We start from the raw sequence: 18,352 nt of genomic DNA, 5'->3' as shown, positions 1-18,352 counted from the left end.
CCATTCAGTCAGAACTGAAGAAGCTTCATGGATGAGAATCAAAACATCTTCAAAAAACCAAAAAGTCCAGTTGCCTTTTGAAAAAACACCTTTGGGTTAAACTGTAGGTGCTTATTTGTTACATGCTGCAGTTAAAAATTATGTATAGCACAATAATACTATAGGGAGAGGTTTCTCAGACATAGTCCCTTAACTCAAATGTTGTTAGCAAAATATTGGCATTTTTTGAGGAAACTAAACCATTGTTCCATGTATTTGAAGGATTCTAAAATTTCTTCTATGGAACGTGGACTCCGAGATTTAGAAGAAGAAATCCAAATGTTGAAATCAAATGGTGCCCTCAGCACAGAGGAACGTGAAGAAGAAATTAAACAAATGGAGGTGTATCGTAGCCATTCCAAATTTATGAAAAACAAGGTAATAACTAAACCGTCTATGTTAAAAAATAGCTTACAATTTCCAAAAAAAACAAAGTCATTCATTAAATCACAGAATATTATAAAGGATTGGTGATCTATCTTCTCTACTAGAGTTCTTTCAAATTAAGTGAAAATACTTAAGCAAAGCTGTAAATCTATGTAACTGTAATTTTAGATTGGTGAACCAAATTTGATTTAAGATGTAGAAACCAATTTAGGAAAATTGAATTGCGTCAACACAATTAAATAAAACTGTGTATTGTTCATGCTCTGGTAAAATACTCAAGGGACATTTGCATAAATGAAAGTAAACAACTGTCCATGATATAACAAAGTGTCTTGGAGAAAATGATGACTTTGAAATTTAAGACACATAAGAGTAAAAGATCTCAAAAGGTTACAAGTGGCCATGCATTACCCAAGCTGATCAATATAAATGTTTTTAAAGTCTGCTTAATGTCAGAGAAAAAGGAGGAAACACACTGAGTTTTCTTTGAAAAATGATGAAATTGGGGTCTGCGTTATAGTTGCTTATATGCTAATTACCTTTGGGCATTAGAGTAATCAGATCAAAATGCATAGCATAGATTTGCTTGTCTTATTTATGTAGCTTCCAATCAATTGATATGGTTCTGATTAAAATATTAAACTGAGCTGAAAATAATGAAAGGAAGCCAACTAGCAAATCCAAAAAGTTTTTTTTTACAAGATTATTGTTTACAAGACATGGGTGAATAATATGGTTACTTGATGCCAAAAAGATCTATCTAAGACTCCCGGGAGGGGCACAATTTAGTAATTCTAGAGCTGAAGTGCCATCACGTGCTCCCTGGAAGGTATCTGTCTCACATCGCTTAATGAAAGCACCAAAAAAAATAGGTCTTCCCAAAAGCATTCTAATGGGTGATTCTGCATTAAATCTAGAAATGGACTGGGTACAAATGCAGCAAATACAGTGTAATATAAATGGAAAAGCACTTTAGCAATCTTGTTTCCTTATTTTGGATCAACTGCAGTTTCCAGTTAGTTTTCAACAGCAGCATCATGTAATAATACGCATCTCAGTAGTCTATAAAGAGGAGATAAAGGGTGATAAAAATTACCAGATCACCAGAATACCAAGGATTGATAGGCATGTTTTACATGACGTCATCTAAAAATGTGTGAAGTACGACAGTTGTTGCAATATGAGTTTAGGGGAAAGTAGTTATTCTGAGAAACTGGTGTTTAATCATGGTGGGTCTGCTAGCTGTTTTATATGTTTACTACGCTTTGCGTTCAAGTAGCAGCAGGTTAAGAGGAAAATATTTTGCTCTAAATGTAAAAGAATTAACAATGTCGTGGCAGGTAGAGCAACTGAAGGAAGAGCTAAATACCAAAGAGGTTCAAGGGGAGGAACTGAAAAAAAAAGTGGCCGATTTCCAGACAGAGGTCTCTGCCGTAAGACTGAAGTTCCTTTATACGGCACCGCTCTGCTTAGCTTTCTGGGGTGGCTTCCTTTCCTTCCTTTACCCTCTGCAATGCTAAAGAGCAAGAAAACTAACAGTTCTGCATCTGTCCTCATTCACACCTGGTTGATATATTACAATGTATAATCTACTCCTTTGAACACCCAATATTAGTTGCTCAGCTTAAAAGATCACTCCAGTTGCATGCATTGTAATCTTAGCGCTTAGACAGACTATGAAAGGAAATTGTCACAGCATGATTTGTATCTTTGAGATGCATGTATGAAGCTTTCGAAACGAATAGTAGAGCCTGCGTGTTCTAATTTGAGCTAGCAGAGGTAATCTTGTTTTAATAAGGTTGCATAGTTTTAATGCGCTGTTAGGGGCACAAATATGAACCTTGTGTTGCTTGAACTTCCTGGAATGATGCTTTTTACATATCATGCATGGGCACATTTGATGTCTTACATAGTTTCTATGATTTATTGTATGCAGCAAATTCAATTTCTAATTCTAGTAAAATGCAATTCTCCGATATATATCTAAAAGAGGGATTTTACCATTTGAAAATGTATGAGTTAATCTGTGGTCTTGAATCCATTCTGGACTCCTTTACAGGTGGAAAAAAGTTTTGTAGAGTTTTCTTTTTTGTTTTAAATCCCATCTTTATTATTTTATAAGTACCTCAATGCAGCAAGCATACTTACCATATTTTTCAGACTATAAAATGCACCGGAATATAAGACGCACCTCGATTTTGAAGAGGCTAATTAAAAAAGAAGTTTTTGCACTCTGCAGGCCTCCCAAATCCTCTGCATGCCTCATTTTTTGTGAAAAATAGGGCATGCATAGGGTTTGGGAGGCCTGCAAAGTGCTCCTGGGGATGGGGGGACAAAAACAAGCAAAAAATGGCCTGTTTTGGGGGGGGGTGCTCGTTTTGCCCTCCTTAGCCCTAAGGAGCACTTTGCAGGCCTCCCAAACCCTCTGCACAGCCATTTTGGTGAAGGGGGCGGGGTTTCGGGAGGCCAAAAATGCTGTATTCAGTGTATAAGACGCGCCCAGATTTTCACCCTCTTTTTGGAGTGGGGAAAGCTGCGTCTTATACTGCGAAAAATATGGTAATACTCCTTCCTCTTCCTATTTTCCACAAAAAACAGCTTTGTGGTGTGTTGGACTAATAGAGAGCAACTAGCCCAAAGTCACCCAGCTGATTTTCATGCCTCAGGCAGGTCTGGAACTCACAGTCTTCTGGTTTCTGGGCCAGCACCTTCACCGCTACACCAACATTTGTGTGTTTGAGAAGTTTGATTTTTTGATTTTGAAAGTTTCTGAACTTTGTATCTTCCTATACATTTTATCTAGTTGTCATGTTGTGTAGGAAATGGGAAACTATTGTGTTTTTTATCTTAAAAAGTTAGGTCTTAAGGCAAAAATGAAGTTACACCTGTCTTTAAGGTCAGGTATAGATAGTATTTATAACAAAGGAAGAAGAAATACTCTTTTTGCCATCTTGATGTTACTATTACTGTAGAACTAAATATGTTTTTAAAGAGCTGGAAGCATAATAAAGGATAAAAAAACTTACTGTATATTATTTAAATTCCTTCCATGGGCTGGGGTCAGCAATATGATACCCACAGATATGAAAGCATATTTTGCCCTCAAAAGATTTTACCCAAAATGATGGAATGAATTGAGATTGTTAATCATCATCAGATGTTGACTTTGTTGCTCCATTTTACTGCATGAAATTTCATGAGATTTTAATGTTCTTGTATGAAATCTAGCAAGATTTTGCCATTCTCCTGTGTGCTGCTCCGGGAATCCAATCATGGGTTAACTTAGCCTTCTAGCCTTGAGACTGAGTATGCAAATATCAAAGTTACGCCTCCTCTGACTGGACTTCCGTTTCCTCCCCAGTTCTTATTACTCAGTCAAGCCTACGAGACTTATTTTCATCGCTCTCTTAATTAATTGCTAATATTTCAAGGTTAAGGATGAAATTACTTGGTTTTCTGTGGATTTCTTGCTGGATTGGAGGTAAAGCGGCAGAGTGCTGCCAGCCGATTCCTCCCTCGCTATTTCCCTTAAAGGGATATCGGATCGCTACAGCTGGAGTGGGGCGTTCTCCGCCTGCCCTCCCTTATCATCAGCGCGCAAGGAAGCTGAGTCTCCCAGCGCTGCCATCCATGCCGGATAGCACCCGCCCGCGAGCGCGGTCAGATCCGAGGCTTTGGCTTGTCGGAGCGGGTCTCCCCCCCTCCCGCCTCCCTCCTTTGTGCCCTCGCTGGAGCGGCTGCCGGAGGATTACATGGATCGGCTGTTTGGGAATTTCCCCTGCGGTTCCTTTGAATTTCGCGCCTTTGATGCCGGTGACCTTATTTGGAAGCGCTTTTCACGCATGCGTTCTAACGCCTGGGATGAGAAGGCAGATTTTGCTCGCGCGCTTGAGTTTGCGCACTGCTTCCGCCCCTCCCTTTTCCCTCACTCGAGTTTGCTGACTCAGGGAGGAGGTCGCTTCTCTTGGTCTCTGCTTCCACGTGGCGTTCTTGGCGAGTGCTTTCAATTGCATTCCTTTGTTTCGCTGATTGAGCTCTTTCAAATTCATATCATGGCTGATCAATTGCAAGGTACTGTCCGGCCAGTTTCTGAGCCCCGCTCCCCTGGCGAGGGAGGGGCCAGCCCTGGGCCCAGCAGGGCCGCGACCAGGGCCTCTACTAGTAGGCCTCGAGCCTCATCTACTGTTCGGGATAAGTCGCACAAGCGCAAGGACAAGGCCAAAGTTCCCCCCAAGGCATCTGGGGCTCCCATTTCTTCCCCTCCGGTTCTGGTTCAGCAGCCTGTGTCTCCGGTGAGGGTTGTCGAGCAGGGTTGGTCTCCTGATATTCAGCTTCCCCAGGGCCCTACTCCTGAGGTAGGGGCTTTCGGGCCTCGTTCTCCCCCAATTATTTCAGAGGCTAGTGGGGCTTCTCTTCGTTCACCTCCACGCGCTGGGCCCTCTGCCACGTTCACCCCCACAGCTGCAGGCCTCAGGCCTCTGGAGGGCCAGGATTTGGGCCTTTCTGCTGAATTCTACAGCATGATCTCAGAGGCTATTTCCAGAGGGGTGGATGCGGAATTAGCACGTAGATCCCAGGTCTCCAGGCCTACTCTGGCCTACTCAGGCCTGGCTCCCCAAGCAGTACAAGGGGATTCTTCCATTCTGCAAACTGATCCTCCTTCCCCTTTACACTCTGTGTTTAGCGCACAATCTCCCTTAGTGGAGGAAGGTGAAATCCAGGATAGGGAACTCTCTGGTGACGAGGGCCTTCCTGTGGACCAGCCTCCGCCCCCTGGGCTTTTCAGGCACACTCTTTTCAAGTCCCTGCTATATAAGGCCAAGACTACCACCCACATGGGGGAGGCAATTTCTGCAGAAAGTGCTGCTGTGGGCCTGGATGCCACCGAGCGGCTCTTTGCTGAGCAGGTGGCTCTGCAGGATTTTATTCCATCTCCCAAGCTTTTTCTTGATTTGATCCAAAAGCAGTGGGATGAGCCGACCGCGGTTAAGCCCCCTGGGTCTGGTGATAGGAAGCTTTTCACATCTTCCCCAGAGTTGGAGGCCCTCCTGCAGTTTCCCACAGTGGATGCTCCCATAGCTGCTCTTGCTTCACCGGCGTTAATTCCTTCTGAAATTTCGGAAGGATTGAAGGCCGAGGACCGCAAGGCCGAATCGGTCCTTCGCAAGACTCATCAGGCAGCAGCGTGGGCCTTGCGTTCAGCCACTGCAGCTTCCTTCTTTAATAGGACTTCTTTAGTTTGGCTGAGACAGCTACAGGAAAGGCTGGACCCGGAGGAACTGCGCCTCCATCAGGATGTCACCAAACTGATAGCGGCCCTAGAGTTTTCTGCTGATGCCACCCTTAGCGCGGCAAAGTTTGCATCCCGAGCCGTGGCTTCCAATGTGGCTTCTCGCCGTTTGCTCTGGCTCCGCCACTGGCAAGCTGATATCAAATCCAAGTGGCGTCTAGCATCCACGCCCTTTAAGGGCGGGGCCTTGTTTGGTTCAGTGCTGGATCCAATTCTCATTGAGACTCGGGACAGACGTAGGGTGCTTCCCTCCACAAGTGCCCGTGTGGCCAGAAGGCCACAGCCTTATGGTAGACGGCAGCCCTTTCGGTCTGGGGACTCGGGGTTTTCCTCTGCCCCCTATGTCCCCAACTATACCAGGGGGTTCTCCCAGGCACAGGACCGTGGCCAGGACCGAGCCGGGGCCAGAGACAGGGGGCGCCAGCAGAGTCAGGCGCAGAGTAGACGGTCATTCCGAGGAGCGGGCAACCGATCCTTTCGCAGATACCGCTGACTCGCAGGAGGTAGGGCCCATAGGAGGACGTCTCTTGGCCTTCGCCCACCGGTGGGCGGAGCTCACGTCAGACGCCTGGGCCCTTCAAGTAGTGAGTTTGGGTCTCACGCTAGAATTTCTATCCATCCCCCCGAGAAGGTTCATCAGGTGCCCTGTGCCCAGGTGCCCGTCAAAGCGGCGCCTTATGGACACCGAGATTTCTCATCTTCTCACCATCAGGGCCATAGAGCAAGTTCCCAAAGGGCAGGGAGGCCTAGGGTTTTATTCCATCTTGTTCCTAGTACCAAAGAACTCCGGGGGATGGAGGGCAATCCTAGATTTGAAACAGCTCAATCAGTATATCAAATACCAAAAATTCAAAATGCACTCTCTAAAGAGCATATTGGCTTCCATCCGCCAAGGCGACATGATGACTTCCATAGACATCAAAGAAGCGTACCTCCATGTGCCCATTCATCCGGCACATCGGAAGTTCCTGCGGTTTCACTTCAACGGCCGTCATTATCAATACCGGGCCTTGCCATTCGGCCTCTCCTCGGCCCCGCGCACGTTCACCAAACTTCTGGCAGTATTGGCAGCCTCCCTTCGTTCAATTCCAATACGCATCAATTGTTATTTGGACGACGTGTTGGTGCTGTCGTCCTCTCGAGATCAGGCCCTCCGAGACCTACAGGTCACGATGGACGCATTGCGGGACCATGGCTTTGTCCTCAACCTGCCCAAGAGCCACCTGCGCCCAACCACGTCCCTCCTTCATCTGGGAACCACGATCAACTCGATGTCGTGCGAGGTTTTCCTGTCCCCGGAAAGGAGGCAGAGCATATACCACCTGGCGCATCATGCGCTATCCCATCGGCGAGTACCGCTGCTGTCGCTTTCCAAACTGCTAGGGAAGATGATCTCCTGCATCAGCGTGGTGCCCTGGGCCAGGTTCCATGCGCGTCCTCTCCAGTGGTTCCTGCTGCCCTTCCAAAGAGCGCATACCAGTCATTCCCACATCAAGGTGCAGCTCCCGGGCAAGGCCAGGCGGTCCCTGCATTGGTGGATGTCGTCCAGGCTCCTCAGGGGATGTCCATTCAAGGAGCCGGACCGCGTTCAAGTTACAACGGACGCCAGCTTATTCGGATGGGGGGCCCATGCCCTGGACAAGGTGGCCCAAGGTCGATGGTCGGATCAAGAGCTGGCGAACAGCATAAACTGGCTGGAGTTGCGGGCCATCCGTCTGGCTCTCCTGGAGTTTCGGGACATTGTATCTCATCGCCATGTGTTAATCTTGACCGACAATGTGGCCTCCAAGGCTCACATCAACCGCCAAGGGGGAACGCAGTCCAGAGCTCTGATGCTGGAAGCGGAAAGGTTGTTCCATTGGGCGGAGCCCAGACTCTCATCGATTCGGGCGGAGCACATCTCGGGCGAAGCCAACACTCAGGCGGACTGGCTGAGCAGAGCGACTGTGGATCAGGGGGAGTGGCAGCTCCACCCCATTCTCTTCCAGGAGCTCTCTCGCCGCTTCGGCCTGCCCGAGGTGGATCTCTTCGCTCACCCGCACAACGCACAACTTCCCCGGTTTTACTCCCGATACCAGGCTCCGGGGGCGGAGGGAGTAGACGCTCTACGCAGCCGTTGGCCGGCCGGCCTTCTCTATGCCTTTCCTCCTCTCCCGATCCTTCCGTCGGTCATTCAGAAGATCTTGACAGAACAGGCGGAAGTGCTACTGGTCGCTCCAATGTGGCCCAGACGTCCCTGGTACGCAGACCTCGTCCATCTGTCCGTTTCGCGTCCTTGGAGGATCCCGGACGACAAGATTCAGCTCCACCAAGGGGCTCTCCAGCACCCGGGCCCTCAGCTGTTGCAGTTAGCCGTGTGGCACGTGAGCGGGAGATGCTAGCGGCCCTCCACTATTCAGACGAAGTCATTTCTACAATTCAAGCGGCCCGTCGCCCGTCGACTACCCGTATTTACGAGGCTACCTGGCAGGCCTTCTGCCGCTGGTGCCGACGCACCGGGGTCGATCCCATCAAGGCCTCGGTGCCCCAGGTTCTGGATTTCTTACAGTCCGGCCTCAACAAGGGGTTGGCACCAAACACGCTTCGCCGTCAGGTCACAGCCTTGTCGACGGTGGTCGGGGGTGGCCAAGGCCGCTCCTTATCCCAGCACTCGCGAGTTCGAACCTTCCTTAAGGGTGCTTCCAACTTACGACCGCCGACGGTACATCGTTATCCCACGTGGGATTTGACCTTGGTTCTCAGCTGCCCCCTTTGAGCCTCTACATTCCATCAGCCTCCGCTTGCTGACACTCAAGACGGTTTTCCTGGTGGCCATAACATCGGCCAGGAGGGTGTCGGAGCTAGCAGCCCTTTCGGTTCGGGCGGATCTTTGCATCTTCCACCCGAACAAGGTAGTGCTTCGTTTGGATCCGACCTTTCTTCCAAAGATAAACTCGTTGTTTCACAGAACTCAAGAACTTGTCCTGCCGGACTTTTGTCCTCACCCGTCTCATCCGCGGGAACGTCAGTGGCACCATCTGGATGTTCGCAGGGCTCTTCGTCGCTATGTGAAGCGCACGGCGTCGTTCCGGAGATCGGAGGCCCTGTTCGTCTCCTTCCAGCCATCTTCAATGGGACAGAAGGTGTCCTCCCACACCATCGGCCGATGGTTGAAAGCTTGCATTGCGTTGGCGTATGACACCCACTCCAGACCGGTTCCAAGGCGAATCACTCCTCATTCCACCAGGAGTGCGGCCACCACAGCGGCCTGGGCGACGCAAGCGTCTGTGGAAGAGATTTGCAGGGCGGCCACTTGGGCATCCCCCTCGCCTTTTATTCGCCACTACAAGATTGATGTCTTCGCCTCGGCCGAGGCGTCCTTTGGGCGGAGAGTGTTGCAAAGGGTCCTTCCGTCTGCGGAGGAGCCTGACCAGCCTAGCTCCCGCCCTGGGAGTTCATTGCTTTGATATATCCCATGATTGGATTCCCGGAGCAGCACACAGGAGAATGACCGTTGTCTTACCTGAACGGTCCTTCTATGGGTGCTGCGAAGGGAATCCAAACCCGCCCGCAGCTTCGGCTGGTCAGGGCTCCGTTTGATTGTGACTACTGACTGGACTTGACTCTGTAGTGCCGGATGACTTGCGGCTTGTTTGAGGATTGACATAATGCTCCTTCGGTGGACTTCGTAAAAAGAACTGGGGAGGAAACGGAAGTCCAGTCAGAGGAGGCGTAACTTTGATATTTGCATACTCAGTCTCAAGGCTAGAAGGCTAAGTTAACCCATGATTGGATTCCCTTCGCAGCACCCATAGAAGGACCGTTCAGGTAAGACAACGGTCATTTTCACATAAGGTTTTGAAAGATGGCCAGCATATTATAAGGTTTTAGCTACGCTTCAACTAGTAGCTTATTATCTCTAAGCCTTGAAAATAACCTTGAAAATGAACTGAAACTGTGTTTGCCCGTGTATGTTGCTCTGGTTTACATTTATATTTTATCTTGCATCTCTTGAGGTCTGAGGAAGAGTATAAAACTAAAGTGAAAAAAGATGTGAAGTACCATGTTTCCCCGAAAATAAGACAGGGTCTTATTTTCTTTTGACTGCCGAAATAAGCATTTGGCCTTATTTTCAGGGAAGTCTTATTTTTGAGGTGCAGGAGGCGATGAGCGTGGTCACCTGCTGTGTTGCAATATTTTCGAGGAGGGATTATTTTAGCGCATGTGCTCAAAAGCCCGATTGGGTTTATTATCCGGGGAGGTTTATTTTCAGGGAAACAGGGTAATAATAATGCAGACATGTAATACCTTCTAGTGATAGTTTTCATCTGAACAATTTCCGCTCACTAAAAACCAGGATTTCTTTTCCTGCTGTTCACTTTTGAATGCTTAAAGAAAAAAACCTTATGCTACAACTAATTTCCTTGGTATTTGGGCCTTTTTCAATTTTGGCTTTTCACAATTGTGAAGCTAGTGGTTATAAGAGAAGCTGTTTACTGCAACTTTATAGTCTTATGATCTTCCTATCGAGGAGTTTTCTTTTAAGAATGCTTTAGTCTCTTTTCCTCAAAAACTCTTTAAGCATACACAAAAGCATGCTTTTTTTAGGTTTATTATTCCTTTATTCAGATTCCTTGAGCTGGCTTGATGCCGTACCTTTGAAATTGCTGGAAATGTGGTGCTAAACTGGAATGAAGCAATTTCCATAATGCTTTTGAATGCATTCTTGCCATTTGATAACACACATTCTCATACTTGGTTCTTCCTATAGATTGGTCAAGTGAAGCAGGAACTATCCCGGAAAGATACAGAGTTGCTGGCTTTACAGACAAAATTGGAAACCCTCACAAACCAGTTTTCTGATAGTAAGCAACATATTGATGTACTCAAGGAATCCCTCACAGCAAAGGAACAGAGAGCTGCCATCCTGCAAACAGAGGTAACAAACATATCCCTAATACTGGGGAGTTCTTCACGATGATGGAATTATTGGGTTGGGCTGTGGAATGTGCATTCCTTCTGTTTTTTCCCCTTCAGTTCTTCTAAAGTTTTAAGGAAAATCTGTGATTTCCTAGTTCCAAACTTGAATATCTCTTTAAATCATAAGAAAGAATTGAGAAAACAGAGAATATGGTCTATTCAGCAGTGCCCACTAGTTAATCTATAAACATAGTATGAAGATAATAGTTATCTCCCATTGTTTATCACTTGCAGCTGGTGACAAACTCTAGATCTCTGTGATCCCTGAATATTGATAATTATCTTAGTTTTTATTAAATGGAAATTCCAGTCTCAATTATTGATATTAAATGAGGACAATCTATCATTTGTTAACATCCATAAGCTTACCTTTCCTGATGTGATCATTTCGGTCCCAGTGAGAAGAAATAGTTTATTTTCATCCAGAGTTAAAACTGGCTCTCCATTCCTACCTCTATTTTGTGTTCTTTAATTAAGCATCATTAGTTAGCTTCCTCTCAATCAGATTGTGTTATTGTGTTCCAAATCCTCATTTCAGGTCGTAGTAGAAGACAAATGCTGTTTAATTTAAATGCTCATATAAGACATTTAGAATTGACACTGAAAGAAATATGCAATGCTTTCACATTGGAAAAGAGATCATTTTAATTTGCAACTTGCTGTCAGTCTTGTAATTAAATATGTCAGAACCAATACAAATACAGTGCTGAACATTTTTCGCTATTGCTTTTCCAGTTCTGTGCAACATTTTAAAGTCTTGGCTGTATGCTGCTTTATCTTTTATTTACAAATGCAGGAAGTGCTTGATTAATGGTCACAGTTGGGACCAGAATGTGGATCATTGAGTGAAGTAGAAGTTAAGCGAGTTGACACATTAACTGCTTCGCTCAGCAACCACAATCCTGGCACTCTTGGTTGTGGTTGCTAAGCAATTGTACGGATTGTTAAGCAGCTGGAATAAGAACCATGGGGTTCCTCGGGGATACAGGAGATCCTGTAAGGTTCAGCTCAGGAGATGAAAATTCTCCCTGCCAAAATCCAAGCAGGATTTTCAACCCACGAGCAAAGAGACACTCTTGTGCCGAATCTCCCAGAGTCTCCCTTACCATGCTGACTCTGCTTGGATTTCATCTAACTCTTTTGTCTAGAGCAGTGATGGTGAACCTTTTAGACACTGAGTGCCCAAACTGCGCGTGTGCATGCCCACACTGAAAGGTTCGCGCATGCAAATGCTTGCATGTGTGGACATGCGCAACACATGTGTGCATGCACAGGACATGCACAAATGCACAGCAGAGACCCGAAGACCAGCTGGCTGGTGGGAGGCGGGGCATCCCAACACCGCCAGCGCAGCAAGAGGTGAGATCTTTTTCTTGTGTGAGCTTCTGTTTCATCATTTGCAGGGAAACAGAAGCTCACAAAAGAAACACTACGGAAATCTGGCCTGGGGTGACAGCGCGCGTTCCAGCAGAGAAGGCTCTGCGTGCCACCTCTGGCACATGTGCCATAGGTTCACCATCACGGCTCTAGAGGTTGACTGAAAGAGCTGCACGCTGAAGGAACTCAGCTTCCCTCTGTGCCTGGTAAGGAACTCCTTCATTGGGATTCAAGAACAAAGCTGAAGGATTTCGGACCCCATTTCTGGACTCCATCGAAGGAGTTCAGCTCCCTTCCATGCATGGAAGCAAATTCCTTCAGTGGGGTGCAGGAACACACACACACACACACACACACACACACACCATTTCAATGCCCTCCAAGGACTTAAGCTCTCCTTGGAAAGCAGCTCTTTCAGCCAACCCCAAAGATGAGAGGGAGTCCTCTAGGCAGGAGACAGCAGCTTGCAACCTTATCTGGCAGCTTTCGCACTGACATTCTAGGGAAGGTGGCAGAAAACATTAGTCACATGATCACTTGTAGCGGGTGACAAACTCTAGAAGCTCTTTCTCATCCCTCAATATTGATTCTCCACCATTCAGCAAGGGCTAACAAGTTGCCAAGCACCTGGATCCTAATCATATGACCTTGAGTTGTGTGGGGGAAACATTTTGCAATGACCAGGAGTACTTTATAGGCTATAAAACACCCTTTCTGAGGTCATTGTAATTCTGGATCATCATTATATAAATAGTCATAAGTTGAGGACTACTGGTATGAGTAAGTTATCAATTTCAGTGATTAGGATTCCGGTCTTTAAAAGAGAGAAGTTTATTTACAAAAGTCCTTTAAACTTGACATTGAAAAATGAATGACAGGGAATTGGTTATTTGGTTCTATGTTTTAAATATATCAATATATTAAATATAAGGGGGGAAATCAAGCATTCTTGTGGCTTTTACTCTAACAGTGGTATTGCCATTGGCTAAAATGTTGCTTTGGAATGTATTTGTTTGCCATAGATTAAAAATACGTTCCAGCAGACCATGTGTACTGAAAATAATACGTATAGGTGTTGGTAAAACTTCCATTACATTTTTAAATGGGAAATGTTCAATATAAACATTAAATAACTGTGTATGTATATTTTTGTCTGTCTATGTGTGTGTGTGTGTAATTGCTTCCTTATGGCTAACTAAAGTTATATATATTAGCCATAAGAGGGCGCCAGTATATTAGTTATTAAAATTTGTCTTCTGTTAGAATCATCAGAATAAGATTACATAGATGGCAAATACCTAATTGGGAAACAGTTTGCAAAATACGAAATGATCATTTTCATAGCTGTAAGTTGAATTCTTTCTTAGCAGTTAAATAATTCACTGCTTTGGTTCTGAAAGTTGAAACATCCTAAATTGACAAAATTTTAAATTTCAGGATATTTTTACCCATTAATTTATATTATTATTAAAAATGCTTTTTCTCCTAACATTAATTTGATTTACAAAATTTACAGTGTCCTTTAAATGTTTAGCCTAACAATTTGCAGTTACCTAATTAAAAACCTAGCCATTTAGCAGTTTGAGGAGGGCCAAGGCAATCTTTGTATAATCTCTTACTGAATATTTCTACAAAGAGTCTGAAAGAGAAAACAAAAACTGTACAGGAAATTGTATGGTGAAAGTTAAATGGAGAGAGCTTCTGTGAAGCATCATAATAAAAAAATGGTCTGTAATGGTACAGGAATGGAGATGACATTTCTTAAATCTTTATTACAAATTATTTTGTGGTCCAAAAAATATATACTTTTTTGGCCTTTAAAGCAATATGGGCTTCTGTTATTTAGTACATAAATATGTATCTTCAGAGAGAACATGAATTAATAACAGCTGCCAGTATGTTTCTCATTTGCCAGTGGCCAAGAAATTCAATATGGTTTCTGCATATAATGAATTTCTTTGGGGTAATTTATGAATCAGTGATATGGATTACCACGGATACCATTGGATTTATAATTTTTTATAAATGTGGTATGTTTTTATGTGGTACGTCTGTTTTGTTTTAAGTTGCCTAAAGTTGGCAGTGACTTTTGTAACAGTGGTCTGAAATACAAAATATCTTGAGCTTGTTTATTCCGAAAGGCAAATAGGTAGAGAGGATATTGTAGCAAGTTTGAATTCGAGAAAGAGGCTTTATGAATAGGCCAAGGAACTTAGAATATTTTTTTTTAAATAAAGCAAAATATAAACCAACATTTATTTTGGAATAAAATGCTTCATCTATATTTAATTTTATTACTGTGCATGTGATTCCTTTGGCTTACAAGAATATTGTGCCAAATAGTTTTCTTAAAATACTTTCTGTTTGTTTTGGGATTTTTAAAAAAATGCCAGTTATTTGGCCTACCCCTTACCAATTCAGTGTAGAAACATGAATTCAGTGCCCAAGAAACGTATCATTTTCTCATGTGAAGATATTTACTAACATCCCAGTTTTGTCTTTTCTGCACATATAAAGTAATTTGATATTTAAATAAAATATTTAGGATACTCACTGTGATTTTGAATTTGAATTTTATATATGCACATGTGTTCATTGTATACCGGTAATTAGAGAAGTATTCCTTAGTTAATTACTTCCTGTTTAGCAGCCATTTGAACTTACCTGTATATTTGATTACAGCTGTCTAATAAATCCCTGTTTGCCTGATATACACACAAGAAACCGTAGAAAATAATAATTTAGCTATATTGTCAAGGAATCTGAACTGCAGTGATAGTAGAGAACATCAGTTTGATAGTCAAAATTCACTACTGTACCATACAGGATAAGAAGAACATTCAAAGATACGGTTTATTCCAATTTCTAGTATAATAGGAGACTTTTCCCTGTTCTTACGAACTTAAAAAATAGAATTTGGTCATTCCTTTCTCAAGTTCCTATTTTTTTAACCACCTCCATCCCTAAATCAGTTTCTAACACCAATTCTTCATCATGTATTATTTGTTAATCAAATTTCTAGAGCTGCCTTTCTATCCAGTTTAAAACATCAAAAGTAAAAAAAAAAGAAAGAAATCCAGGTCCAAGGCCTCTCATTAAAGAAACAAATTACCTATGCTACACATCCTCACTGATGTATTCAAATTAGCACCCTGGCCAATACCTGGGATACCTTTATGATCTTATGAAAGCCCAGTAACACTGGGATTGTCCGGGTTTCTGGGGGAAGACTTTTCCAGGAACTGCTTCCTAGGATCTATCAGGGGTCAATACCTCACTGAGGGGACCAGGAGTATGTGGATACCATTACAGCAAATAACCTGGCCCCATGCCATGTAGGGCTTAAAAGATGACAACCAATACCTTGAATTGCATCCAGCAGCAACCTGGTCAGCCAAAATATGATCACTGGGTGGCAGTCTGCGGACACAATAAGAAATAAGTAGGCCTTCCCCTCCTCCCAAATTGCCACAGGTTGGTCCTTAATACAGACCTTTATCTGTGCTTAGTTGGAGTTGCTTCTCTTTCTCCAGCAGTTCTATGGATGGCTCTTTCATTCCCCATGGTATATCTGAAAATCAGAGACTCTGTGGGTCTCCAATTCAAGGCCAACATTGCTTGCTCATTTTATTTTTTCATTTATTGAACATTTCATTTATTGAACATTTATAGGCCGCCCTTTTCCCTGAGGGGACTCAGGGCGGCTTACAATCACAAAGGAAAGGGAGTGTAGGACAGTGCAAAAAGAAATGTGAACAAAAATAAATTAAACAATAAAACTCAACATTCACTCAACATTCGGGAGGGGCGAAAATAGGCTTAGCCCCAGACCTGACGGGCTAGCCAGTTCTTGAGGGCTGTGCAGAAGGCCTGGACGGTGGTGAGGGTACGAATCTCCACGGGGAGATTGTTCCATAGTGTCGGAGCCGCAACAGAGAAGGCTCTCCTCCGGGTAGTCGCCAGTCGGCACTGACTGGCGGATGGAATACGGAGGAGGCCAACTCTATGCGATCTGATGGGACGCAGGGAGGTAATTGGCAGAAGGCGGTCTCTCAAATAGCCAGATCCACTACCATGGAGCGCTTTATAGGTGGTGAGTAGGACCTTGAAGTGCACCCGGAGATCGACAGGTAGCCAGTGCAGCTCACGGAGGATCGGTGTTATGTGGGCGAACCGTGGTGCGCCCACGATCACTCGCGTGGCCGCATTCTGGACTAGCTGAAGTCTCCGGATGCTCTTCAAGGGCAGCCCCATTTTAAATTGTGGCTTCAGCAGAATCACATACCATAGCTATAGGAACTACTCTAAGCTGGGTCAGACTGAATAAATAGGTCAGTGATGGCAAACCATTTCGGCACCAAGTGCCAAAAAGGGAGCACATGCGTGCGGCACCGAGTGCCAAAAAAAGAGCACTTCATGCGCGCTCGTCTGGGCCGCGACAAGGAAGAGGAGCTGCCCAGGGGGTATGTGCACACCAGAAAATGAACTTCCAGTTTCCATCACGCGCATGCCAGCAAGTCTTCCGGTTACTGCTGCGCACGCCCCGATCATCTGGCCAGCACGCATGCTCATGCCGGAAAATGGAAGACCAGTTCTTCTGGTTCCGGCACTACTGCACACACAAAGACCAGCTGATCGTTGCCTGTGCATCAGAAATCTAGATGAGGAATGGGCGACGTGCATGCCAGGTGACATGACTCTGTGTGTCACTTCAGAGTTCAGCATAAGTTCGCCATCATGGAAATAGGTCTTTCTCCCTATAGTGGGGAACAGCAACAGAGAACCCCCAGGTCCAACAGGGAGAGATCTGCCCTCTCGGTTTACTAATTCTTAGAGAGGAAGAGAAGATAAATACAGTACACATGGATAGTTCAATTATTTGTTAGCAGTGTTTACTTGCTTAAAAGCATTTTAATGAGAAGAAACTGGGTTTTTCCCCCCATGTGACTGAATTCAGGTAGATGCACTTCGGTTGCGCCTGGAAGAGAAGGAGGCAATGTTGAACAAAAAGACTAAGCAAATTCAAGAGATGGCTGAGGAGAAGGGAACTCAAGCTGGAGAGATTCATGATCTCAAGGATATGCTTGATGTGAAAGAACGCAAGGTTAACATTCTTCAAAAAAAGGTAGGCTTACCCAACATTGTTTTAAAAACTGAACTCTTTTTTATTTTCACCAGAATGTAACACTAGCCTCAGCTGTAAAGTTGTTTTCTGAAGCTCTTGACTGAGTCTTCTTTGATTCTAGTAACAATGAACATATTTATACCAATGAACATATTTATAAAACCATGATAATTAACAATGATTCCTATGCTAAATTAAGCAGTACATGAATTGTAATCAATATATGGATAAGATATCCATCTGATTAGCCTCAACTGTATTCACTGTAACACTCATTAATGGAGTGACAGATTCTGCATCACTTGCTAAAATGATTATGCAATCAGCATAAACATATGATATTTCATGCAGATTATGCAAATCACACGTAGGTTTTTCAAATAATAGTCTAGAACTGTTCTAGTTTTCAATACTTATACTAATAATAGCTTATTAGTAACGTTGACTATCACTAAGTGTTGTATTTTTTTATTCTTGATGAATGAATTTTATTCTCCTTATGTACACTGAGAGCAAAGGCAAATTCCTTGTGCGTCCAATCACACTTGGCCAATAATGAATTCTATTCTATTCTATTCTATTCTATTTCTTTAGTTGTAGAAGCAGTAATTTCATACTTATCTGGAGTGAATATTTTCTATTTGCAGAAACTTTTAACAAATGTGTCTCCCTGCTCACTTGTTTCACAACACAATTGAGAGTATCAGTGAAAACATTCTATGAGCTGTTTTGTTCTTTGATCAAGTTCCTACTAAATGATTATCTCAGGATAATTTTGTTATTTTTTCTTGCTGCATAAGTACTATAGTTTGATAGGGCCAAAGCACAGGGGCTTTTATTTTTTTAAAAAAATCTATGGATGCTTACCACATAAAGCCCTAAGTTAATACTTATGGAAGCATGAATTAAGTACAAGTTAACTACAATTTTTGTTAGACATTTATGAACTAATGATACTATATTGTGTAATACCTTTTTATTTTTGCTACATATAGAAAAGCAACAGTTTCAATGTCTATATAAACAGTGTGTTGTCTGGTTACAGTTAGTTTGGGGGGAAAAACCTAATCAAACAAACGAATTGCTCAAACTATATTGCATAATAATCAGCCTGTTTCCTTCCAGATTATTTGGGTACAACCCCTCCTTCTTCAATAATACAGACTAAAGTAGCA

The 18,352-nt window shown here is 43.9% G+C and overlaps 1 protein-coding gene across 11 annotated transcripts in view; it reads left to right on the top strand.

The window, feature by feature from the left end:
- The window catches only part of LOC106550126 (ELKS/Rab6-interacting/CAST family member 1), a 150,347-nt gene that overhangs the window by 25,550 nt on the left and 106,445 nt on the right, over window positions 1–18,352 (top strand). For 5 of the 11 annotated variants that reach the window (XM_087722909.1, XM_014067929.2, XM_014067930.2 and 2 more), the window contains exons 5-7: window positions 262–417; window positions 10,467–10,634; window positions 17,010–17,177. In XM_087722909.1, coding sequence (XP_087579035.1) covers window positions 262–417; window positions 10,467–10,634; window positions 17,010–17,177 — 492 coding nt within the window. Of the gene's footprint in view, window positions 1–261; window positions 418–1,766; window positions 1,860–10,466; window positions 10,635–17,009; window positions 17,178–18,352 lie in introns of all 11 variants that reach the window. The other 6 variants (XM_014067924.2, XM_014067927.2, XM_014067931.2 and 3 more) reach the window with 2 other exon arrangements.

Source organism: Thamnophis sirtalis, unplaced genomic scaffold (genome assembly GCF_051295495.1).
Source record: "Thamnophis sirtalis isolate CommonGarterSnake01/CBP01778 unplaced genomic scaffold, rThaSir2_p1.2 scaffold_9, whole genome shotgun sequence".
Taxonomy (NCBI): domain Eukaryota; kingdom Metazoa; phylum Chordata; class Lepidosauria; order Squamata; family Natricidae; genus Thamnophis; species Thamnophis sirtalis.
This window is presented reverse-complemented; position numbering and strand designations above follow the sequence as displayed.